The 27224-nt window shown below is 40.4% G+C and overlaps 1 protein-coding gene and 1 pseudogene across 3 annotated transcripts in view; both read left to right on the top strand.

The window, feature by feature from the left end:
• The window catches only part of GIPC2 (GIPC PDZ domain containing family member 2), a 92409-nt gene that overhangs the window by 42407 nt on the left and 22778 nt on the right, over positions 1-27224 (top strand). For all 3 annotated transcript variants that reach the window (XM_063697591.1, XM_063697584.1, XM_004026014.5), the window contains one exon: positions 7528-7708. In XM_063697591.1, the coding sequence (XP_063553661.1) occupies positions 7528-7708 (181 nt within the window). The remainder of the gene's footprint in view (positions 1-7527; positions 7709-27224) is intronic.
• On the top strand, positions 4018-4782 carry LOC101151117 (translocon-associated protein subunit gamma-like; annotated as a pseudogene).

The following is a 27224-nucleotide window of genomic DNA, read 5'->3' as shown; positions in this document are numbered from 1 at the left end:
AAACAAGCAATGGAGATCATTTAATAAATGATGCTGGGATAGCAATATGCAGCTAAGAAATGATGCTGGCTAGCCATATGCAGAAGACTGAAGCTGGACCCCTCCTTACACCATATACAATAATTAAGATGAATTAAAGACTTAAATGTAAAATTCAAAACTATAAAAACTCTGGAAGACAATGTAGGCAATATCATTCTGAACATCGGAATGGGCAAAGATTTCATGACAAAGACACCAAAGCAATCAGAATAGAAGCAAATATTGACAAGTGGGATCTAATTAAACTTAGGAGCTTCTGCACAGCAAGAGAAACTATCAACAGAGTAAACAGACAACCTACAGAATAGGAGAAAAATATTTGCAAACTATGTATCTGATAAAGGTCTAATATCCAGCATCTTTAAGGAAAGTTACCAGAAAAAAAGACAACTCCATTAAAAAGTGGACAAAGGACATGAACAGACACTTTTCAAAAGCAGACACACATGTGGCCAACAATAATATTTAAAAAAAAGCTGAACCTCACTGATCATTAGAGAAATGCAAATCAAAACCACAGTGAGATACCATCTCACACCAGTCAGAATGGCTATTATTAAAAAATAAAAAAATAAGATGCTGGTGAGGTTGCAGAGAAAAGGGAACCCTCATACACTGTTGGTGTGAGTGTAAATTAGTTCAGCCATTGTGGAAAACAGTATGGCAATTCGTCAGCTAAAAGCAGAACTACCATTTGACTCAGCAATCCCATTACTGGGTGTATACCTAGAGGATTAGAAAGCATTCTACCATAAAGACACATGCATGTATATGTTTACTGCAGCACTGTTCACAATAGTAATGACATGGAATCAACCTAAATGCCAATCAGCAGCAGACTGGATAAAGAAATGTGGTACATATACACCATGGAATACTATGCAGCATTAAAAAGAATGAGATCATGTCTTTTATGGCAACATGGATGTAGCTGGAGACTATTATCCTCAGCAAACTAATGCAGGAAGGAAGAGAAAACCAAGTACTGCATGTTCTCACTTACAAGTGGGAGCTAAATGATGAGAACTTATGAACACAAAGGAGGAAACAACAGACACTGGGGTCTACTTGACCCCAGTCATAGTGAGACTCTGTCTCTACAACAAATAGAAAGTCCCTTGACCCCAACATAGCGAGACTCTGTCTCTACAGCAAATAGAAAAAATTAGTTGGGTATAGTGGCATGCACCTATAGTACCAGCTACTCATGAGGCTGAGGTGGGAGAATTGCTTGAGCCTGGGGAACTCAAGGTTGCAGTGAGCCATGATCATGCCACCACTCTCAGCAAGACACTGTCTCTTAAAAAAAAAAAAAAAGTCAAACTATATTAAAAAATACATTCAGAGATGTGTCACTCCTTCTCCTAACTCTTCTATCCCATTACTTTTCCACACTCCTTAGAGATAACCAATTTTATTAATTTCTGTTTTATCCTTCCTGTGTTTCTTTTTGCCAAGATAAGCAAAATGGAATGTTTCATGAGTTTGCATATCACCATGTGCAGAGACCATGCTGTGTGATTATAATTTTAATGTATGTGCTGCTGAAGTGAGCACTTGGTATGTTTTTAACTTGGCTGGAAATAAGAGTAGGTTAAAGTCACAGTAGGACAGTGTGGTAGGTGTTCAAATGAGGGTGAGCATTCCATGGTGAGAGAGGCATTACAGTGCGGTGCATAGGGGCATGGACTTTAGAATCAGATAGGCCTGCTTTCAGTCTTAGCCAGATCACTTATTTACTGGCTGTGTAACATTGGCCAAGGCATTAAACTTTTCTGAGCCTTCTCTCAAGTGGGAATGTTAGCACCTACGTTATAGTATTATTTGGGGTATAAATATAATGACACGCTTAAAATGTCTGCAGTACTCACAATTAATAGCTAATATTTTAATAATAGTTCTAACAATAAACTATTATATAATTAGGAGAGATCAATGGCAGAGAAATGCATTTTATAGTTTTGTATGGTTCACACAGATGAAACTGGTTTTTTTGTTTGTTTGTTTTTGTAGAGACAAGGTTTTGCCATGCTGCTCAGTTGAGCAGGGCTTAAGTGATCCCTCTCTCTAGGCCTCCCAAAATGCTGGGATTACAGGGATGAGCCACCATACATGGCCCAGATGAAACTTTTTAGGTGAAAAAACAACCTACTTAAATGTTCATGATTTTATTATCTAAGTCTCAACATTTCCAAGAACAAAAAGTATATAAATAACTTAATGAGAAAATTAAGAGCATACTTATAAAAAAACCTGTATATAGTTAAGGCAGCAGCTGGAAAATGTTTTCTGTAAAGGGCAGATGGTAAATATTTTGTGCTTTGTGGGTTATATGGTCTTTGCTGCAACTACTTAACTAAGCCCATGTAGCACAAAAACAGTTACAGATAATACTTAGATGAATGAGCATGCATGTTTCCCAGTGAGAACTTACTCATAGACAATGTAATTTGAATTTATTATAATTTTCACATCATAAATCTTCTTTTGATTTTTTTCCGAACCATTCAAAAAGGTAAAAACCATTCATAACTCATGGGCCATATAAAAACAGGTGGTGGCCCATGGTGGAGGGTACACACCACCCTGGAGTTCTGCTGTAAGCCATAGTTTGATGACACCTAGTTTAAGAGAATAGACTTGTACTTTAATTAATTAATTAATTAATTTACTTACTTACTTATTTATTGAGACAGAGTCTCACTCTGTCGCCCAGGCTGGAGTGCAGTGGTGTGGTCTTGGCTCACTGCAACCTCTGCCTCCTGGGTTCAAGCCATTCTCCTGCCTCAGCCTCCCGAGTAGCTGGGGTTATAGGAATGTGCCACCATGCCTGGGTAATTTTTGCATTTTTAGTAGAGACAGGGTTTCACCATGTTGGCCAGGCTGGTCTTGAACTCCTGACTTCAGGTGATCTGCCCGCCTCGCCCTCCCAAAGTGCTAGGATTACAGGCATGAGCCACTGCACCCAGCTGAGACTTGTACTTTCAAATTTAAAATAAAAATAAGGATTTATAACATGCAATTAAGAAATGAGGCTAAATTGATTTTTAAAAACCCACCTGACTTTGTTTTAAATTGAAATGGTTTGACTAACCACAAAACTGTCATTCTCAGAATATCTCCTGCAGATCTTTATGATTTGCCATACTTTTGCTTTAGTAGAACCACATTTTAGAGTGATCATTTCGAGAAATATGATACTTACATATTTCTAACATTTTACTTGTTCATTTGCCCAAACTAAGAATCAGCAAGACTGGAAATGTAGGAAGTCAAGGGGGCAGAGGATTACAGGATGGAAGCTAGGATCTGAGCAGAGGTCTGTGAAGCCAGAAATAGACATGATGATTTGTGAAAACAGGTACTGTTTGAGATCTGGAGACCATGATGAGGTGTTGATGAGAGACAGCTTTAGTAGAAATAAGGAAACAGAAAATGGAAAAATAAGGCTGTCAAAAAAAAATTTCAGAGTTCAAAGGTGATAGATTATTTTGGACATTTATAACCCAAAACTTTGTGCTTTAGGTCAGAAGACCTTGGGTTCTATACTTTTTTAAAAACATTTTTAATTTTAAAAATTATGTCACCTCTGTTTGAGACCTAATTCTGTTGTTTATTAGCTGTGTTATCTTGGGCAAGCCATGTAATTATTGTGGCTTAAATTCCTCATTCATTAAATGGAATGATAAATATCTTTTTCCTAGGCTTATTGTGAAGACTAAATGAGATAACTATTTACAACTGTATGACTGTTAGCTTATTATTATGGGCGAGGTTTGAGGACAGTGTTGGAAGGATCAGCAACACAAATCTCAAAGTTGCTGATCATGGCGACTGGACATGTAGCTCAGAGTCTGGTGCTTAAGATTTTAGGGAGAGTGGAGCCGATAAGGCGGCCGCAGCGGCGGAGCCAGGGGCCTTTGCCTGGCTTGGTGGCTGGCTCTACCTTCCCTGTTTTCACCTCCCGCTGCGCTAATGGCTCCCAAAGGCAGCTCCAAACAGCCGTCCGAGGAGGACCTGCTCCTGCAGGATTTCAGCGGCAACCTCTCGGCCAAGTCCTTCGCGATCTTCTTCCGGAATGCGTTCGTCGTGTCTGCCATCCCCATCTGGTTATACTGGAGAATATGGCATATGGATCTTATTCAGTCTGCTGTTTTCTATAGTGTGATGACCCTAGAAAGCACATATTTGGTAGCCTTTGCATACAAGAATGTTAAATTTGTTCTCAAGCACAAAGTAGCACAGAAGAGGGAGGATACTGTTTCCAAAGAAGTGACTAGAAAACTTTCTGAAGCTGATAATAGAAAGATGTCTCGGAAGGAGAAAGATGTAAGAATCTTGTGGAAGAAGAATGAAGTTGCTGGTTCTGAAGCTACAAGATTTTCTATCTTCTATTAACAACACTCTGTTTCTGGTCTTGGTCATTGTTGCTTCTTCTTCGTTTTGAAGAACTTCAACCCCACAGTGAACTACATTTTGTCCATAAGTGCTTCATCAGGACTCATCGCCCTCCTGTCTACTGGCTCCAAGTAGACCATGTCAGCTTCACCCCCTGGCTTTGTGTCTGTGGGTGGCCTGTGGTATATGGAAAAGTAGCAGGGTGCTCAGGATGGGAGACACACAAGATGTTTTTATAGTCTAGAGCCTTTAAAAAACCCAAGAGAATGTAATTCAGTATTTGTTTATTGGCTGTTTTTGACAGATTTTTGAAATTAAATGAATTGAAAGGGGAAAAAAAAAGATTTTAGGGAGAGTGTATGCTGCCCTAGACTTCTGCTGACATCTGTGATGAGAAGGCAGAGTTCTCTAAATATATGGGATGAACATAATGGGAGATGTTATAATAATGATCTGAAATGGTTGGAAACCTCTATGTTTAATAATGTAAATCCTATCTTCCAATAAATAAATAAATCTTCTCTACCTTTTGCACCATCAAGCTTCAAAGACAGGTGAAAGTTCCTGAGTGTTATAGAGAATAGTATAAGTAACTCAGTAAATAAAGTATAACATTAATGCCTCTCTTTTTTCCTTCTTATTCCTTTGCATCTGATTAGTGCCTTTGGCAATATTATTAATCTCTGTCAAGTTATTTTATGATTATCAAAGCACATTAGGTTTCAGAAACTTGTCTCCATTGCTCCTATATTGTTTATTCTGCCCACTTTGGAGGCTAAGGCTCAGGTAACCCATAAAATATATAATCCATGTCTCCAACTTTGCTTCTTCATCTGGTTCATCTTCTCCAAGTTTCCTATATTGATTTTCCTGTGTCTTCATTCCAGATTCTTATCTGCTGCCTCTGATAGTGAAATGTGCTGTGACTTTTCTCTTGCTACCTGGATTCTCACCCTGCTGTCTGCTCTGACTTCCGGTGACTGCCTTTCCTCCCTCTGTCTGGGCACTCTTCTGGTTGCTGAGGCATCTCTAGGATTACTGAAGTGACTCATGGGCCTCTGCAACCCTAGATTTCTGTTACTCTGACCTTTAATTCCCTGGTGAGATTCAGGTGTGTCTTCAAAGTCTTTAACTTTTATATAATGCTTATTTTAAATAAAATTGTAACTCTAAATCTTAAGCTAAAAATACTGTGTGGTGAGACTCTGAAATTTGTATGGTGTAGTTGACCAAATAAAAAAATAAATTCAAGATGTATCAAGAGATAAATTAGAATAAAAACTAAGAAAAAAAATCAAAGTATAGATTATTGAATTCTTTGATGAATTATGAATTGTGTAAAATATTTAATAGTTTTTTGTTCTTTAGACTCTAGTCTTTTCTTTAATCTTGTTTATTTTTCTATGACAGTTGAGAAAGTCTAGTTGTACTGAGTGATTCCCATTGTTTCTGTTAGCGATATAAGTTTAATATGGGTTTCTAATAAAATAATGTCGGTAGATTATGAAACTTCTGGTATCTTTGCTTAACTATTTCTAATGACAGTGAGCTCTGTTTAAATTGGCATTATTGTGACATTTGCATATAGCATGTTAACAGTCACTATTAGAATGAATGAACATAGCAATATTCTTAAAATTTGGGATAAAAGAGAAATCTATTTTGAGTTTTGATTTATAATAATGCAATTTAAACATTAAAAATGCTTAACCTTCCTAAGTTATTCTTGTTCCTGATGACAATATGACGGAGATGCTGGAGGTAGTTGAGATCTGTTTTCTCCTAGCTCTTGGACACAATGATCAATCACCCTGCTGATTCAGAAGATGTTATACTTCCGCCTAGCAAGGGTAAAGAATACACAACCTTTATTACACAATAGCAGCCACTCCTGATATTGCTATCATTCCTATGAAGGATTTGGGACTTCTGAGACAGATTATGGCCTTCATTTTGCCTCATTCCTCATCACTGTGGAAGAACTTGTACATCCTCTGCAGGGCTGTTTTCTGCAATTCTGGAAGATTTTTCTGGAGCTCCTGCCCCTAAAATCCTTTCAGAAATTCTTGGTGCCATCTTGGGAATACTAGATACCATTTTGGTACTTTACCCTACAGGTGTATTGTAGAGAAGTAAGATAGATTTAAGAAAGGCCAACTTGAAGTTTCTCCTTGGGGTCCTACATTCTGTTCATCTAAAATACATAAATGAAAAACAATAGCATCAAATCACCCTTACTGGCTCCCAAAATGATAACCATACTTATCTTTCATTGGGTATCAGGCATCTTAGCTAAGATGGTATTATTCTTTGTGTCTTTGCATCTGTAACTAAATGCAGCCAATTGAAAAAGCTCAAGCTCTATTCTTATGTGATGGGCCTCAATTGAAATGATTCAGTAATCACTAATGAAGGGACTTTGCAGATATTGTGCTAGGCACAGACATGCAGTAGTGAATAAGACCATCTCTGTCCTCAAGGATATTAGTTTAGTAATGGAGACTGAGACGTAAATGAACAATCGCACTGTGGTATGTTGAATCTGGCAAATTACTTGATCTTCTGAAGCTTTAATCTTCCTGACCTGTGACATGAGAATCTCATAAAGGTTCTTAGAATTAAATGAAATAACAAATGTAAAGTGCTTAGTTTAGAATTCAGCATATACAGCAAAACGTACTGTAGAAGCATGAGAGTGGCACCTTACCCGTTCTTGGTGGAGTGGGTTGGGAATGTCAGGAAATGCTTCCCAGAGGAGGTGGTGTATGAGTGAGCTGAATTCTGAATGATAAGGAAGACGAAGAATGGTTGGAGGTAAGATAGTGGTTCTTGGTTGCTCAGTCTTCCATCTCTAACTGAGCATCAGACTGCATTGTTATGTCAATACATTGTATTTAATGTCTCAAAAGCATAAAAAGTACTGTTACACAGTTTTTTTTTTAAACCTGTAGCATCTGATATTCCAAGGCAGTCTCCCATCTAAGTACTAGCCAGGCCCAAACCTGCTTAGCTTCCAAGATCAGATGAGATTGGTGCATTCGTTACACAGTTCTATTTTATATTATGTTATCATAAATTTTCTTTCAGAGAATTAAAGATGGTGGTGTTATTGACTCAGTTAAAACAATCTGTGTTGGGGATCATATTGAATCCATAAATGGAGAAAATATTGTTGGGTGGCGTCACTATGATGTTGCTAAGAAGTTAAAGGAATTAAAGAAGGAGGAACTCTTTACCATGAAGTTAATAGAACCTAAGAAGGCATTTGGTAAGTCAGGGGTTGGTGGGCGGGTGTGTGAAATGTTTGCTTTCCCTGGTTTATCTTTCTAAGGGAAATGAGTGCTGTGATATGGTGCTATGTGCTTTTAGTGTCTTCTTATCTAACATATCAGTTAAAAACATAGAAAATGGTAGCACTACTTATAAGAAAGACAACTATTGAAGGAAGAAAAAAGAAAATTATTGCCTTGTAAAAGGACATTTTCCAAACATTTGAAATTACAAAGTCTAATGTCTAGTGACGGAATTTGATGTGGCTGTTCCTATCTCTGAGAACAGCACATTGTATTGTTTTCATTTTGCTGAGCAGTAAGATTTTTGACTGAGCTCTTTAAACCATAATAACTGTTGCTCACGGATCTCAGCAGCAAAAATTATAGTTATATGCAGAATGGTATTTAAAATAGTTATCTAGTCCATTTTAAAGACCCGCTTCCCCAATACCTTTCCTCCATTGGCATTTTGAATTTGGCAGCATGGGATGGTATGAAATTATTTCCACTTTGGGGTGACATCTGTACTTGCTTGGTTTTAGCCATGGCAGCTGTATTCCAACTGTTGTTCAATCACCCAGGGCTATCTCATCTACAGAAAAATGTGCCAGCTTCTCTCTTACCACCCAGAACTATTTTAATAAGCCAAACCAAGGCCTAGCATTCATCAGCGTTAAAATATCTTTAGCAGAATCATCTCAGGCTTGCTGTTACTCATCATGACCCCACGCACCCTATGTTCTTTCCTTTGTTCACAGAACATAAATATTCCATTTAATTTGTCTCTAATGCCATTTTCTCAGGGCAGTTATTGGAAATAATGGAAGAATGCAGTGGATCTGGGGAATTATGTTTTCTGTGTCTTAGCAAGTAAGTGACAGGTCCTAGGCATGTGGAATTAGAATTTTTTCTCTGCTTCTACATGCTTCTGCACCATTTAACAGAAATACAAGTGTAGGTTATATTACCTGTGGGAGGCAGTTTTCCAGAAGGTGTAAGAAAAAGATGCCTTATTCCAGTACCTCCTGGAGGGAGCACTCTAGGAACTACCTCTGTAGATGCTGTGATTCTGCCTGGTGCCTTGCAGCATCTGAGCTCACTTCTCACAGAGGAAGGAAAGCAGCACTCAGGTTTCTATCCAGTAACTCCTTTCAAGATGGCTTCATTTGGTAACCTAACTCCCCAGATAGCATGGTGAAATAAATTGACAGGGTGTAGATGGTTTGAGATAAATATTCTTATTTGATTTAGACTCTTTGTAAATCAAAGCCATTCTATTAGCACAATTCAAGAAATCTATTTTTTTCTGTATTGATCTCCACTACATAATCTGTTTCCAGAGTAAATTTTTCTGTTTTTTTTTCTCCATTGTCTGCATCTAGATCTTTTGGTCCTCATGTCTTTGTAGAAAGTTATTGATATACCTTAACTTGGATGCTAGGTTGGTGATAGTCTTAAATGTTGCAAAGGTCATTGTATTTAGCTATTATTGTTCCATGATTAGATTTTCCCTTCAGTGTTGTAGACATGAGTAGAGTCAGTATACTTCACTGCCTTATGTACCTAACTACTATTGAACCGGCTTTCTGTTGCCTCATGAAATCAATGGACACATTTGCAAAGTACCCTGAGTAGGATTTTCCTAATAGAGGTATATTATTTGAGCATCCTGAATTCTGGTAGTGCTGTTGGTTACAACATCCAGAGATTGACTTTGGAGGAATAAGTTTTTATTTTCCAAGGTTTCTATGGAAGTTTAACTCAAGCTGCTGGTCTTTATGCATTTTCTGTGCTGTGGATTGATTCTTGACTCTGGGCCCTAGTGTGAGGGGTTTCTTTCTTAAAAGTAAGCCTGGCTGCTCTGCCTATCCTCCAGCCCTGAATTTTTCTGCTTATTGTTTTGCCTCTGGGATAAAGACAAAGCTACTTTGTTTTTCATCCTTTGGCTTCGTCCCAGTGCTTAGCTCTTTGCCAGAGAGGGGAGCATATATCAGGGGTACTTGGGGAATCAGGCTTCCCCCAATTCTCTTGGTCCTAATCTTATCTTTTGCTATGTTTCCTTCCTTTTTTTCCTGTATTTTCTGGCATTATTATTGACTCAGGGCCAAGAATTCAAATTTCATAGTCCTTCATGATTGTCTGATTCTCTGTCCTCTTGGATTTCTACCAGGAGAAGGGCCAGTCTTAATGAGGCAGAGTTTTCTCTGCATTCAGATAGGCCACCTTGGCTGTAGCTAAGTCACTTATAGGATTTTAACAAAAGCTGTCAGAAATGGCTATATGCACAAATATTTTGACATTTTCCTACCAACTTCCCTAAAGACTTAGCCTGGAGAGGCATGTGGACTATATCCCAAAACACAAGAGGAAGGAGCATAGTTGGCTGCTTTGCAATGGCGTGACTAGGACTGCAAGCACCACTTCTTTGTAGTGGGTAGGGAAATCCTTACTGCCTGCCTTCATTTCCATATTTTAGGTCCACCACTAGCTACACTCCACTTCCAGGGGCCATTATATGTGTTAATATTCTTTGATGGAGAGCTACGTAATAAACACTGTCTAATTTCAGGAAAAGGCATTTATTGGAGACTACCATGTAGGTCCCAGAAACAGTCAATTGAGCCTTGACAAGGTCAGGAACCAAGCTTGTTTCAGCGGTGTGTGTACCAGGAACCAAGCCTGTTTCAGCGGTGTGTGTACCAGGAACCATTCATGGCACTGGCTGAATTGACTCTTGGCAATTATTTTCTATTTTCATATCACTTCACTCAGGATTCAAATTCCTGGGAGAGGTGGAGCAAGTAAGTAGGTCTTGTACCCATCTTGATAATGGGGAAGGCAGGCTATATGATACACCTACCAAAATCACACATAACATGAAGGGATAAATTTCCTTATAGGTCGGAAAAAAGTAGCAGATGCCCATTTTGCTATTTCTTCTAAGCTGTTATATCTTGTTCTGCAGCCACAGCAGTATTGATTTTCTTTTGATTTTGAATCTGACTGTAGCCATGTATGATATCTGTCAGTCTGGGAGTATTGGAATGGATTTGGAGGGAGAAGCGTATTGTCAATTGTTGTGGGTGTTTGACCTTAAGGATTTTATTTTTCTGCTGTGAGTTGGGTGCCACATACATAGCTGTTTGGCAGTGGACTATCTAGAGATGATGACAGCATCCAACTTTCTTTCAGAGAAAGAGTAAAGTCACATTTTCCTTGGTGCTGGCCGTCAGATTTGGAGGGGACCATAATTACCAATTTTGACTATGCTTCTAGGAAGATTTTTAATTTATCTATCTCACAAATTATTGAGACTCTTCTGTGTTTCAGGTACTCTGTGTGGCATAGAAAATACTAAGGAGGAAGACTAAGTTATGGCTTCTGCCTTTCGAGGAGCTCATGGTCTAGCAGGAGGCTGTTATGGGCTGAATTGTGTCCTTCAAAATTCACATATGGAAGTCCTAATCTTCCGTACCTTAGAATGCAACTGGATTTGTAGATAGGGGCTTTAAAGATGTAACTAGGTTAAAATGACATCATTTGGGTGGGCCCTAATCCAATATGACTGGTGTACTTATTAGAAGAGGAAATTTAGACACAGACACAGGGAGGATGCCATTTGAACATGAAGATAACTATCTATCTGTAAGTCAAGGAGAGAGGCCTCAAAAGAAACCAACCCTAGAGAAACCTTGATCCTGAACTTCTGGCCTCTAGAACTCTGAGAAAATAAATTTCTATTGTTTAAGCCACCTAGTCTATGGTACTTTGTTATGGCAGCACTAGGAAATTATAGAGGATAATAGGAAAAAAATTACAGTACCAGTTCTTTGACTATGGAAGTAGACCTTGGGCTTCCTAATAATCTAGAAGGTACAGGTATTTTAGCATTCCTCTGGCCTTGGGAAGACAGCAAGAGCATACTAATATGTTTCCATTCAGACATTTGTTGAGCAATTAGTATATGCTTGTCTTAGGGTATTAGTTGCCCTAGACAATAATAGTCACCATTTATTGAAAGCCTACTGTATACCATCACCATACCACCTGCTTGGTACATGCATGAATAAGATCCAGATCTAGGAACTCATGTCTAGTGAGAAGAGATGGATATGAAAAAATAAATAAATTTAATAAAGGCGATTAGAGGAGCTAAAATATACTGAATGTGTAAAGGTGGGAGACATCAAGTGTACTTAAGAAGTTCAGGAAAAGCTTTCTTTTCTTTTCTTTTCTCTTTCTTTCTATTTTTTTTTTTTTTGAGATGGAGTTTTGCTCTGTTGCCCAGGATGGAGTGCAGTGGCACGATCTCAGCTCACTGCAATTTCCGCCTCCCAGGTTCAAGCGATTCTCCTGCCTCAGCCTCCCGAGTAGCTGGGACTACAGGCGCGTGCCACCATGCTCGGCTAATTTTTTGTATTTTTAGTAGAGACAGGGTTTCATTGTGTTAGCCAGGATGGTCTCAATCTCCTGACCTCGTGATCCGCCCACCTCGGCCTCCCAAAGTGCTAGGATTACAGGTGTGAGTCACTGCACCCAGCCAGCAAAAGCTTTCTAAGGAAAGAGATTTGAGTTGAGTCTGAAGGTATGAATGGTGCTTACTTAGCGGATGAATTGGGGAAGGTTGTCCTAGGAAGTGGGAACAGAATAAGCAAAGTTACAGAGGTACAGAATAGCATCATGTATTTGGGAACACCTTGTTTGCCAGTGTTTTTGTTTAGAGGTTATAGGTGGTGGCGTCACAGGAAATGTAGCTCAAGAGTCAGTAGAGAACAAATATATCAAGGGCCTTATATATGAAGACAAAGACTGGGCAATGAAGAGGCAGAGGGGTAACATGGTGAGTCTTTAATTTTACAAAGATATTTTGGAGACTGTTAGATAAAGGGATATAAGATAGAGTTTAGGAGATCATAAAGGTTCTGTTAACAATAACAGCTATAATTTGTTCAGTGCGAGAGACATGAATTAAGGCAGTGCCTGTAGGCATGAAGAGAAGAGAAATGGTTTGGAGGAATAGACGGTGGTGTGCTGGAGCCATTTGTACACATCTGTTCCCAACTCCTCCGTCATTGACGTCAGGTTAATTGTTTTAAATGAGCTATAATGGGATATTTATAAAAGAGAAATAGGTAAGTCCTGTAAGTCAGGGCTCTTTATTTTAATTTTTTTAGTGCAGAGAGCTGATTGTTAAATGTTTACCTGCACACCACTGAATAATAAGATTGAATTGGTAACCTGTTGGACATAGAAGTAAAGGAAGGAGAGACTGCAAATGATGACCTCAGATTTGTGGCTTCAGGGAGGGAGTATGCTGCCATTCTTTGAGATGAGGAAAGCTGGCAAAGAAATAGATATGGGTGAGGAGATAGGATAGGAAAGAAATTATAAATACAATTTTGGACTAAATGAATTTGAAATCTGTGGAACGATTCAGTTAGACTTGTACAAAAGGGCTGGGTGCGGTGGTTCACTCCTATAATCCCAGCCCTTTGGGAGGTTGAGGAGGGAGGGTCACTTGAGGTCGGGAGTTTGAGACCAGCCTGGCCAATGTGGTGAAACCCTGTCTCTACTAAAAATACAAGAATTAGCTGGAAATGGTGGCAAGCACCTCTAGTCTCAGTTGCTCGGGAGGCTGAGGCAGGAGAATCACTTGAATCTGGGAGGTGGGGGTTGCAGTGAGCTGAGATCACGCCACTGCACTCCAGCCTGGGCAACAGAGTGAGACCCGGTCAAAAAAAAAATACACACACACACACACACACACACACACACACGAGGTAGATGAGCATTGATAATTGGGGCCTAGAGAATGAGATTTATGAGTAATTTTCTTTGATTGGTCGCAGAAGCTATGGAAATAGATTCAATCACTGAGAGTAATAAAAGGACCAAAAACAGAACAGTGAGGGGAACATCAGCATTTAAGGGGCAGAAAGAGAAGGAGGAGCCAGCACTGAGGAATGGCCAGACATGGAGGACCTGGCCTTCTGGGTAGCCTTTATCCAAGTACTCAAGATCAAGTCACTTGTCCCACGAGCAGATGCTCCATTGCACCTTCCCAAGTTGGCTGTGGGGCTCTGAGGGAGGAATAAAGGCCATTAGAAAATGTACCCTCAGAATCTTCTGTGCTGGTCAGAATTTAAATTACTGTTTTTCAACCAGTAGGTTTCAACCCGTGTGTTTAGAACACAAAGTAGAGTAGAGTTGAAAATATTGTGCTTTGTACATTGCAAATATTGTTTCAGTTACAAATAAATATGTGTATTTCAGTTTTATTATCTTTGTGTATATTTATGGGTCATGATATAACGTATGTATTTTTTACTGTGGGTCACCGAAAAAAACATTTGAAAGCCACTGGCTTAAATGACTCCCTTGTTGAAAGTTTGTAGTTGAATGGGAAATTTTTCCCATACTTAACATGGTTTCTCCTGGTCAGCTGGTTACTGATCCAAATTTTCCTTCTTCTAGCCATGAGCTGATGGCAGCATTCCCAGTCCTTATCAAGTATCGGCTGGAATGTCTGTAGTGGTATTTTTTAGGGCATGGCTCACTTCCTTTCTCCTTTTGCCAATGAAAAGGAACATGTCTTTACAATGAGCTCAACCTTGCAGAGTTTGCCCGGTAAACCTAGATTTTCCCAAGGCCATGAAAATCCCTCTTCCATTTAAATGACTCTAAGACCAGACAAGACCAACTCATTTGTTTTCCTATAAGGTCTTTTAAATGCAGAAAAAGAACAAATCCATAAAGCTTTGATTTGGTTTTACTTAAATGAGTCTCGACTTCATTTATCCTGCAAATTTCCAATTTGTGATTCTTGCGTGCCCTTTATGGAAAGAGGTTTGAGGAAGGAGGCCTGAAATATTTCTGTAAGAGTTTTCAAAAGCAGGGAGAAAATTGGAAGAAGAAACTTACCTCCTAAAGCATTTATGGTCTTTATTTTAGGGTTAGATTTTGTAACAGATCATTGGGTTATATCTTCTTTTAGAAGGTTCATTTCTGTGCGGTGTATCCATCAGAATAGGATGTTAAGTATGTGAAGTGCATCTTAGTCTTTTGAGTCATTCACAGCTGGAAAACTCGGACCTCATCTTCGTGATTCAGCTTAACTGATGTACTCACTTCAAAGGCTAAGCCTATTTGATATTAAGAGATAAACTGTGGCTTTTAAGTTTTATATGACTTTTTAGATAGACATTTCAAACATTTAAAAATTACTTTTTATTACTCGTGCTGTATCTAGGGAAAAATTTCAATCAATCAATACTTTTGGTACCTTTTCATATATACTGAATTCTACAAAATATATTTGGGAATATGAAAAAAGTTACAAAAGAGATGATAAATTTCAGTAGTTAAGTATGTAGGCTCTGCCAGGGACTGACTTGTGATATGTGACATTGGGTAAGTTATTTAACCTTTCTGTGCCTTGGTCTCCTCATACAAAATGTGAAGATGTGTCTACCACATTGAGCTGTTGTGAGGATTAAATGATTAAACATGAAAGAATCATAGAGCAGTCCCTGGTATATAGCAAGTCTTCAATAAGTTATCTGTTATTATTACTATTATTATAAAGGTGTATCCTTTTCTTTAAGGAATAATTTTAGAAACAAGATAAACCCACTGAAACAGGAAAAGCAATGTGGATGAATTGGTGATCAACAAGTATTTGTTGAGAACTCTGGCACTGTTTGGATTCTGGAAAGACAGATGGCAATATCACATCTCATATCAACTAATGAAATATGTCAGTACATCGTAATAGTAGCTGCCATTCGCTTTTCCTAGGACTTTCTAAGTAGGAAATCATTTAGTCCTTACAACCAACTTAAAAGGTGAAGCAGTTTGCCCAAGGTTACAGCTAGTGAGTGAGGGAGGCACACTTCTAAGCCAAGCAGTCAGCCTCCAGAGCCAGCTCTCTAACAGCTGTTACAGTGAGTCAGCATGCTTGCTGTCCTCAGGGAACTTACAGTTTACATAAAGAGGCAGACACATTAAGAATCAATTAATTCTACTAACAATAATAGCTACCATTTGTTGAATGAAATATAGTATAGCGGTGAAGAGCATAGACTGTGAGCTCAGTTACTTAGGTTTGATTCCTATCTTTGCTGCTTTTAAACTGTGTGATTTGGGGTGTTATTTAACCCTTCTATAAGCCTGTTTACTTACCCATAAAGTATTTTGAGGATGAAATGAGTTAATGTATGTATGTGCTTAGAACAGTGTTATGTAATTGCAACCCATTGTGACTAGGACTACTGCTATTATGGCCTGACTTAATAATCCTCATGCCATTCCTATGAGGGTTTTTCAGCTAGGTAAACTGAGGCTTGGGCAGTTAATTCATTAAGACTGCCCAGTGGCAGGCGTAAGTGTGGGCATAGCACTCCAGTCCTGTTTGCTCTCGAGGCTTGTGCTCTGAACATTATGTGTTACTGCTTCTTCAGAACATAATGCAGACCATGATGCATGCTATAGTGCAGATTTAAACAGTGAAGTTTATCTGAGAGCTGACTTGTCCATGATTGGGAGGGGTTCTAAGGCTTAGAGAGTGATAGGGATTGAGAGGTGGTAAGATTGGAAAGAAATTCCCTCAACAAAGAAAGCTATGAGACAGGTGATTTATGGCAGGTCCCACCAGTAACAGGGATCAATGTCCTGTTCTCATGAAAGGCGACAGGACATCTGATAGAATGGCATAAGGATATTAGAGCTTTTAAGTGCTGTGGCTTTGCGATCTCAGGTGAAAGGCCCTTGTACACACTGGGTGTGGGTGTGGGGGTGGCCTGTGAGTGCACACACTGACTTGGACGTAGAGCTTCATGGTCTGGTCTATGATGGACAGAGTGCAGCATCAGCCTTTTGAAGCCTGGGAGATGGGGAGAGGCCTTCAAAGCAAAACCAAGAGTAAATTTCTCACCAAACCTGTACCATGCCGGTGGTGTGTAGGAGGGGGAGGGGGGGCGGGGGGTGGTGCTCAAAGTCAGATTCAATTAGGCATTTCTTACATTCAGAATTGTGGAGTAAAATTTAAAAGCTACAGAAATCTGTAGCAAATCAGGCTGCAAAAGCCGCTCAGGACCCTATTAATAAGAGCTCTGAAAACTCTTATTTTTCAGAGCTTTTATTAATAGCTCTGGGTTCTGGTGGGGAACCCAGGCTTGTTTTACAGAGTAATAGGGAATCATTTAGATGATATTAGAACTGAAGAATGACATGATGAAGCAGATATTTGGGAATTAAGCCCAGGAGACCAATGCGGCTATATATGACTAGAGGATAAACCATGTAAGAGGCTGTTGGAACAGTTCAGGAGGAAATGATCAGGACTGGGATTAGGGGCAGCAGTGGGAATTCAAAGGAAATAAAAAGTGTGAGTAATATTGTAAGGGTAAAAATGGGGTAGGAGGTGGATTGATGACACTTAGCTAAAGGGGAGAAGGGAGAAGGTTCAGAAGCAAATGTCACTCCCAAGATTTCTATCCTAGGAGCCTGTGATAACAATGATGCTGTAATTGGAAATGAGGCAGTTGGGATGTAGAAATGGTTTGGGGGACAGTCAGGGATAAAAGTTCAGTTTCAGGTGTATTGCATTTTATCTGACAGTGGTACTCTCTTTCATGTATTTTTTGGCAAAGTAAGTGTACACAGTGACAGATTTTGAGGGGCAGAGCATACTGTCGATCATCTTATTATGTAGTAGAGTTTTTCCTGGCCTCTTCGTATCTAGCTACACTTTGGCTTAGCATTTGTCACAAAGATACTATGGGAGAAGATGAATAAAAAAATCCAAGTTCCCTTTTGTGGAGTATCACAGATGTGTTAGACAAGTGCTGAGTGTAATTGATAAATTGGTTTTCAAGGTAGAGACCCAGCTGGATACCTAAATATAGATCCTTTCTACTCTAGTTGTAAACTTGCATTAAAATTTTTTTTATCGAATGCTCAGTTTTTAATCTGAGAAAAATGAAATTATTATAATCTATAATACTAAAAACTTTGTAAGCTATATTTTTCAAGACATTTACCCTAAACAGTGATTGATGTCTTGTAACTGTATTTTTTTTTTTTTTTGAGATGGAGTCTCGCTGTGTCACCAGGCTGGAGTGCAGTGGCGCGATCTCAGCTCACTGCAACCTCCGCCTCCTGGGTTCAAGCCATTCTCCTGCCTCAGCCTCCTGAGTAGCTGGGACTACAGACATGCACCACCACGTCCAGCTAATTTTTTGTATTTTTAGTAGAGATGGGGTTTCACCATGTTGGCCAAGATGGTCTCAATCTTTTGACCTCGTGATCCGCCCACCTCGGCCTTCCAAAGTGCTGAGATTACAGGCATGAGCCACCTTGCCCGACCAGAACCGTAATGTTTTTTAAGGACCATTTAGAGTTAATAACAACCATGAATAGGAGGTACATAATAGTTTTCAACTGTTTTTAAGCTTATTAATTAAAATAGCAATGTGAGATGAAGGGGTAAAAAATGATGCTTAAATGTAAGTGGCTTTTCTAATCTGAATAGTATGACTATAATGTTATTTATTAGAAAACAGCAATTATATAAATAATACATATTCTCCCCAAGAGTATTTTTACAACGGGAATTGTCATTTAATTATAGGAAAATGGATCTAATAAATTATGTTAAAAATCGTAGTCAGAGTATGTTTTCAGATAAGTTAGGCAGATAAGCAATTTGATTTATGTGCGGAAAAATGTTTGTGAGGCCGGGCTCATGCTTGTAATCCAGCACTTTGGAGGCTGAGGCGGGCAGATCACCTGAGGTCAGGAGTTTGAGACAGCCTGGCTATTATGGTGAAATCCCGTCTCTACTAAAAATGCAAAAAATTAGCCGGGCATAGTGGCAGTCTCCTGTAATTCCAGCTACTTGGGAGGCTGAGGCAGGAGAATCACTTGAACCTGGGAGGCGGAGGTTGCAATGAGCTGAGATCGCGCCACTGCATTCCAGCCTGGGCGACAGAGTAAGACTCTGTCTCAAAAAAAAAAAAAAAAAAGAAAAGAAAAGAAAAGAAAAATGTGAAAAGGCAGATTACGGCAGGGTGTGGTGGCTCACACCTGTAATCCCAGCACTTTGGGAGGCCGAGATGGGCGGATCTCGAGGTCAGGAGATTGAGACCATCCTGGCGAACACTGTTAAACACCATCTCTACTAAAAATACAAAAAAATTAGCCGGGCATGGTGGCGGGCGCCTGTAGTCCCAGCTACTTGGAAGGATGAGGCAGGAGAATGGCATGAACCCAGGGGGTGGGGCTTGCAGTGAGCAGAGATCACACCACTGCACTCCAGCCTGGGCAACAGAGCAAGACTCCGTCTCAAAAACAAAACAAAACAAAAAAGACAGATTACAACACAACGTGCTGTAATATCCCAGTTTTGCAAAAACTATTTTTAAGTGTAGAAGAAAAATACCTTACAGTGGATTTTTTATTTTATTTATTTACTTATTTGAGACAGAGTTTCATTCTTGTTGCCCAGGGTGGAGTGCAATGGTGCTATCTCGGCTCTCTGCAACCTCTGTTGCCCAGGTTCAAGTGATTCTCTTGCTTCAGCCTCCCAAGTAGCTGGGATTACAGGCACGCGCCACCATGACTAATTTTGTATTTTTAGTAGAGACAGGGTTTCTCCATGTTGGTCAGGTTGGTCTTGAACTCGCAACCTCAGGTGATCCACCTGCCTCGGCCTCCCAAGGTGCTGGGATTACAGGCGTGAGCCACTGTGCCCGGCCTAGGTGGCGAGTTTATGGATGGCTTTTCTTTCTCTTTCCTTTTAATTTCTTCTCCCTCCCTCCCTCCCTTCCTTCCTTACTCTCCCTCCCTCTCTTTCTCCCTCCCTCTTTCCCTCCCTTTCTTTCCCTCCTTCCTTCTCTCCCTCTCTCTCCCCATCGCTCCCTCCCTCCCTCCTTCCAGGGTCTCACTCTCTGAGGGTGGAGTGCAGTAGTGCAGTCACAGTACACTGCAGGGCTCAAAAGATCCTCCCACTTCAGCCTCCGAAGTAGCTGAGACCACAGGTGCAGGCCACCAACCTAGCGAATTTTTCAGTGTTTTGTAGAGATGGGATCTCACTTTTTTGCCCAGGCTGGTCTTGAACTCCTGGGCTCAAGCAGTATGCCAGCTTTGGCCTCCCAAAGTGTTAGGATTACAGGCAAGACCTACCATGCCCGGCTGACTTTTTTTCTTTAGGCTTGTATTTTCCACATTTTAAATATAAAACAAACATGTTAACTTTCATAACCAGAAAACAATTATTTTAAAAAGGAAGGCTGGCCAAGTGTGGTGGCTCATGCCTGTAATTTCAGCACTTTGGGAGGCTGGGACAAGCAGATAACTTGAGGTCAGGAGTTCGAGACCAGCCTGGCTAACAGGGTGAAACCCCATCTCTTCTAAAAATATAAAAATTAGCCGAGCATGGTGGCACGCATCTGTAATTCCAGCTACTGGGGAGGCTGAGGCATGAGAATCACTTGAACCTGGGAGTTGGAGGTTGCAGTGAGCTGAGATGGTGCCAATGCACTTCAGCCTGGGCAACAGAGTGAAACTCTGTCTCAAAAAAAAAAAAAAAAAAAAAAAGAGCTAGCATTCTAGGAAGTAGAAGAAACTTATTCTACGTATTGTAGCTTTACAGTTTTCAACTATATGATGCTCCTCATTAAACAATTTTATTATAAATAGTTCCATGTGAGAAATGTGGTAGAATATGTTATCAACTCTTTACATTTGCAGGATCTGTTTTGGTAACTATTTTTCTTAACTTTGTAAAGTCTAGGGGGAAGGTCCAGGCTGTGTAATAAACCAGTAATAAAGGTGAACAATAATTTTTATTTCTTGAATTCCCATGATAAAATCATATTATAGGGTAAAATAAGTGAAAGGATAAAACAAAATATTTTAGCTATCATTCTTTGTTAAAAGAACGACCTTTTACCTTTCCAAATTAGAGTCTAGAAGTTTGTAATCTTTTTTTGTAACACAGTCTCCTCTGGATTAAAGGTATGAACTTTTTCCCCAGAGATGCACATTAACTTGTGCCTGCAATTTCAGGGAGTTATGAAAACAGCGTTGGGGCTTTCTTAAATGACACCTTAACTAAAGAACAAGAAGATTTCTGGCACAGTTATTGCACTTCTGATATGCATCACACCCTGTTCTGTCTTATCAACGGAATGGTTGAGACACCTTTGTGTGCTTGTGGGGTTCATTCATATGTGGGCAGCTCTTTTGATCCAATAGACAACAACTGACACCTTCATGCAGGTGGCATCAGTATATGCCTCCTTTTCCTTGCCTTTGGTCTGTCTCAGCACCCTACTAATTGTATTTTTTTAAAGCCTATTCTAAAGAAGCTTCAGAAATATTGGAGAGAGGAAGGATGCAGGGAGAAAGGGAGTGTCGTTAAAATCTTAAATTCTGAGACACAAGCTAGATTTTATGTCAGCTATCCTGAGGAGTGTGTACGTAGGTTGTGGGTGAATGTGGGGTAGGGAGCATGTGTTTATGGACAATGCTGTTGGTATGTATCTAAGCATTGGAAGGTCTTTTCAGATAGGTTGCCTCATTACTTGGACAGAATTCTGTATCTGTGAGGTTTCTTTCATTTGGAGACCATGGTAAACCCTACTAAACTGGCTTAAGCAGAAACAGGAATCGTACAAACCAGCAGTCCATGAGTGATGCTGGCATTAGCAAAGCTCTGTGTGGGGCCCATACAATGTGACTAGGACCCAGTTCCTTGCCTTTTCTCTCTGTTCTGATGTCCTGTCTGATGTACCTGCTTCATCATTTAGGTATCATCATATTAAGGTTAGCTCCACACTGTGTCCCAAGATGGTGGTCAGCAACTGCTGGGACCATCTGCTTTCTTATTCATGCAGAGCAGAAAAGGAGAGAGACTTTGGCTCAGAATTTCTAGCAAAAGTCCTGAGATTTATTCTGACCTTGCGGCCTTTAGTCACATGCTTGCCTCTGAAACAATCACTGTGATGAAGGGGATCAGTTTGGCTTGGCCCATTCTTGTGTCCCATATCTGAAGCTAGGAGCAGTCAGCTTCCCCTGATCCGCAGTGATCCTTAAATGACCAATGGGTACTAAAACAACCAATGAAAGTTATTTACCAATGGCAACTCATAACTTTTAATAGAATGCAAAATGAGGTAGTGTTTCTAGGGTGGACCTGCCTGGCCTTTTATTCCAGCTCTGCCCACTTACCTGGTTGTCTGTGATCCTGGTGAAATCATTTCACTTTTCCAAGCCTTGGTTTCCTGAATCATGAAATTAGGATAATAATCATATGTATCTCATAATAGTTTTATGAGTATTAAAACATGTAGATAATTTTTTTTTTTTTTTTTTTTGAGACGGAGTCTCGCTGTGTCGCCCAGGCTGGAGTACAGTGGTGCAATCTCGGCTCACTGCAAGCTCCGCCTCCCGGGTTCACGCCATTCTCCTGCCTCAGCCTCCCGAGTAGCTGGGACTACAGGCGCCCGCCACTGCGCCCGGCTAATTTTTTGTATTTTTAGTAGAGATGGGGTTTCACCGTGGTCTCGATCTCCTGACCTCGTGATCCGCCCACCTCGGCCTCCCAAAGTGCTGGGATTACAGGCGTGAGCCACCGCGCCCAGCCTACATGTAGATAATTTTATATGCTGTTACCTGGGATATAGTCAATGCTTGGTTAATAAAAAGGCATTACCTTTGACTTACCCCAAATAATTTACCTTGACTATCCCTAGATGAATATAGTGTGTTTTTTTTTCTTTTGAAATAAAATTGGTCTTGAAGAATAATGCTAGTTTAGAACCAACTCAAATGTCCAACAATGATAGACTGGACTAAGAAAATGTGGCACATATACACCATGGAATACTATGCAGCCATAAAAAATGATGAGTTCATGTCCTTTGTAGGGACATGGATGAAGCTGGAAACCATCATTCTCAGCAAACTATCTCAAGGACAAAACACCAAACACTGCATGTTCTCACTCGTAGGGGGGAATTGAACAATGAGAACCCATGGACACAGGAAGGGGAACTTCACACTCAGGGGACTGTTGTGGGGTGGGGGAAGTGGGAGGGATAGCATTAGGAGATATACCTAATGTAAATGACGAGTTAATGGGTGTAGCACACCAACATGGCACATGTATACATATGTAACTAACACGTTGTGCACGTGTACCCTAAAACTTAAAGTATAAAAAAAAAAAAAAAAACAGCCTATAATGCTTGATAGGTAGCCATCTGTAGAGGGAACCTCTACACCTTGAGAGATATCTGAAAATGGGGACAGAAAGCCGCAAAGCCCAGGTAGAGCTGTTGACTCTAATTATTATTGCTTTGTAGAAATGTGTCATTCTCCAAGAGAAACCTAAAATTTGAATTTTTATGAGAAATCACCCAATATTTAAAAGGTTGCGACTAATTAAAAAATCTGAAAACACTGCACATCCAACAAATATGTCTGTATACTATATGTAACTGTGAACTCCCTGTTTGTAGTCTTGTCCTGAGAGAATTGTCCTTAATGCCAAAGTCCTTTGCTCTGGTGACATGCACACTAAACCTCTCAGGTAACCCTGTGAGTAGAAAACTTCAAAGGAATCATTTCTGGAAGGGATAGAGAACGAATGAACTGAGAGTTGCCTAGGTGGGAGGGACTTGGAAATGTAACCTCTTCATTCGTCACTTTTGGAATCTTTGAACTTGCTGAACTATACGGCCTGGAACACTTTCCTCTCTCTACTCCTCCCCTTTACCCATCTAGCCTTGCTGTCTTTACCTGTGATGGTTGAGTCTCTGCTTATGAATCACTTTCTCCAGGAAGTCTCAGGCGTGTGAGAATGAAGCATGGGAGCCCACTTGGGCCTTTGATAACATCTCTCCCTATGGATTAATAAACTGATTTGGTGAGATCTGTTCTTTGTGAATTTGGTTAGTGTGAATCAATCCCTAAGATTCAGATCAGCTCTGGGAACACTGAAAAAAATAAGCATTCCTGGGTCTGCAATACTGAGGATTGTTGGTGCGCACATCCTGCCGAGTGCTGCTGAGTTGCCACCTGGCCCACCCTTTGATATTTCTCTTGGTGCTCTGTAACTTCAGAGATGGAAAGTACAGAAACTGTTGGTTGAATTTGATGAGACAGCTGAGTTCACCCTGCATGGGTGGTTAGGGGAGGGAGCTGCATGTTTACTTTTCTGGGATGGAGTGGTGATATGGATGGTCACTTGCCCACATGGTGTGATAAAACTGTAATAGGGGATATTGGGGCGGTGGGGGGTACTGGACAGAGACCACAGAGTCCAAGGATTTTACTCTTTTCTCTGGGACCCTCAGTGGGCTCTTCTTCCCCTTCCTCACTAGAAGGAGCCCATTACTAAGTGCCCTGTGAGGGGCTGGGCTTACACTCATCCACTTTAGAGGACCTCAGATGGAGCAATGGGAGGGGCCATCTGTTGATTCCACCCTCCTCTAAATTTTAGGGAGAAATCATACTGTTTTAAAGAAGAAATAAAATAGAATAAAGAAGAGACCTTTGCCCCCGGCCTTTCAAGTGACAGCTTTCTGAACATTTTACGAGGAGCCTTTGCATGTTTCATTTTTTAGAGAGAAAACCTATATAAGTTGTTTTGTTAGGAGACAGTGGAAGGGCACATTTCCGTCTCTCCAGGTTGAAACACACCAGCAGAAGCAAATTATAAACTCTAGCAGCAGCCTTCTATTAATGTGAGCCAGGCCACTGGGCAAAGCATCTTTCATACAGTGGTCATTTGAGTGCTTAAAACTACGCTGTAAATAGGTGTAAATATTTTGTAAATAAGAACTTATTCCTCAAGTTCACACAACTTGCAAGGTGAGGAACTGGGGTTTTAACTAAGGTTCCAAAGTCCATGTTCTTAACTGATTCCAAAGTCCATGTTCTTAACCACAACACTGTGGATAACAGTACAGATTGAACCAAAATACTAATTTTCTTATAAGTAATCCCAGTAGATATCAGTGATCAGAATGCAATTGAGAGCATTACTTACAAGCATCGTGATACCACATTTGAAAACAGAGTGATGGTAGAGATAATCAGACCTCAGTACTAAAGTCCTTGTAAGATGTTTTAAGAGAGCCAGATAATGTGCTTTTGAGAAGTCAGGAAAATTTTATCAGGGTCTCACTTTCAGCAGAGATCTAATCAGAAGTATTAGAACAACTTTCATTTCACAGTTTGGAACTGAAAGTAATTGGTTTGTTTCCTTTTTGTCACCAAAATGCCACTCATTATTTTTTTCTCCTACCTCATTTTCACACAGGCCCTCAGCCCACTACAGTGTTCCCCCTTTACAACTATTTCCAGATGTTCTCAAGGGTTTCACATATGCTCCAAGGAAGTGTGATCCTGTTAGGCAACCTTGTTGACCTTCTCTGTGTCCATAGCATCCCATTCTTCCCTCTGGGCATCTTTGGGCTATTTCTTGTTCACTGAGCAACTTGGATACAGCAGTGTCCATCTGTGCCCACTTCATGTTGAAATCATGGTCTCTGCCCAGGCCCTATAGGTGCTTCTCCCTACTCCAGGCCAACCAGGGCTCTCATGGGACCAGAACAAGGCCTCGTTCTGTGCGGAAGTGGGGAGAATATACAGTCTCCCCACTGCTTGGTCCTTCCGACAGTTGAGGATCTAAGCCGTGTTGCATGTGCTACTCCTGAAAACAGTGCTTTTGTCTTCTGTCAGCACTTCTTTCACTAGGGCCGAGGCACAGGCTGTTGGGAGGAAGACAGATCCTTTCTGCCTTTTCCATTTCCCTATCTCTCTACCTGAGCTTCACCAAATAGCAAAAACTAGGGGTTTGCTTGTTTATTGAAAATGTCAGTTAAAATAGGCTCTTGTAAAGAATGATACATGTGTAAATAAACATTATATTTTAATTTAAAACATAGATGTGAATAGTGAACAGCGTTCGTTATTTGGGTGATGGGTACACGAAAAGCCCAGACTTCACCAGTAGCAGCATATGCATGTAAGAAACCTGCACTCGTGCTCCCGACATAAAAACTAAAAATCAATGTTTAGGTTCATAGCAAAACTGAACAGAAAGTACAGAAAGTTCCCATTTCTATGTTTTAAAACATAGAAGTGTACATTCTCTTATCACTCTTAATGTAAAAGGCCTTTTCTTTGAGTAGAGGACACAAATTGGAATTCTAAGATGTCTGTCTTATGTAATCACAACCTTAATGCATATGTGTGGGTTCTATTTCATTAAAAAAAAACAGATATGTGAAATGATGGCTGTTTAAAAATATTTTTTCTTTTCAATCATGGTTCACTGCAGTCTCAAACTCCCAGGCTTAGATGATCTTCACACCATAGTCTCCTGAGTAGCTTGGACTACAGGCATGTCCCATCATGCCTGGCTGATGAAATATTTTGTTTTTCTTTTCTTTTTTTGAGACAAGGTCTTGTTCTGTCACCCAGGCTGAAGTACAGTGGCGTGATCACAGCTTACTGCAGCCTTGATGTCCTGGGCTCAAGCAATCCTCCTGCTTCAGCCTCCTGAGTAGCTGGGACTGCAGGTGCATGCTACCCTGTCTTGCTAATTTTTGTATTTTTTTTGTAGAGATGGGGTTTCACCATATTGCCTAGGCTGGTCTCGAATTCCTGGGCTCAAGTGATCCGCCACCCTTGGCCTCTCAAAACGCTGGGATTAGAGGCGTGAGCCACGGCACCCAGCCTAAAATTTCTAATAGAGACAAGGTCTTGCTCTGTTCCCAGGCTGGTCCTGAACTTCTGAGGTCAAGTGATCCTCCCGCCTTGGCCTGCTAATGTGTTGAGATTACAGGCGTGAGCCACTGAACCCAGCCAAAAATATTTTTTCTAATCTCCTAGAGTCATCTTGCCCACACCTATTGTTTTTTTTTTTTTTGCAACTCACTCTTATGGAGTCTATCCAAGGCAGTCAACCATCAACCTAGTTTTCATAGCATTAATAACTCCTTGTTTTACACTCATTTCATCAGCTCATGTACTTTTAAATCAAAGCACATAATTAGAGTAACAGATACAATTGCCACAAAAAGGTCTGGGAACAAACCTGATTGCTTCTAGGCTATGTGCAACTCCACTGTGGGAGTGGTTAGGCACCCACAAGCTGTGCATTCCTGTGCCCTAAGTGACGTATGGCAGGCGGACGGCCAGTACCCTTAACTGGGAGCCCTGGTGCATCTAGCGAGTCAGCTAGCTAGCTGCAGGTGCAGGCTGGTTACCAGTGCCTACTGTATCCACTGCATCCCTGTCATAGCTCAGCCCCAAGAGAAGCCTTGTGCAGATCCGTTCATGTGAAGTGACTGATTTAGGGCTTGGCCTGGTTGGCCAGACGTGCTTAGACAGGCCAGCACCCCAAAAGTAGGCCAGGCTATAAATATTTGTGGTCTCCAAAACATTTCAAAAACACAAAACCTCTTTTTTCCCCTGTGGATGAACAGGACCATCCTG

The sequence above is a fragment of the Gorilla gorilla genome, chromosome 1, assembly GCF_029281585.2.
Source record: "Gorilla gorilla gorilla isolate KB3781 chromosome 1, NHGRI_mGorGor1-v2.1_pri, whole genome shotgun sequence".
Classification (NCBI taxonomy): Eukaryota; Metazoa; Chordata; class Mammalia; order Primates; family Hominidae; genus Gorilla; species Gorilla gorilla.
The sequence above is the reverse complement of the archived record's forward strand: the minus strand, read 5'-3'. Positions and strand labels throughout refer to the sequence as shown.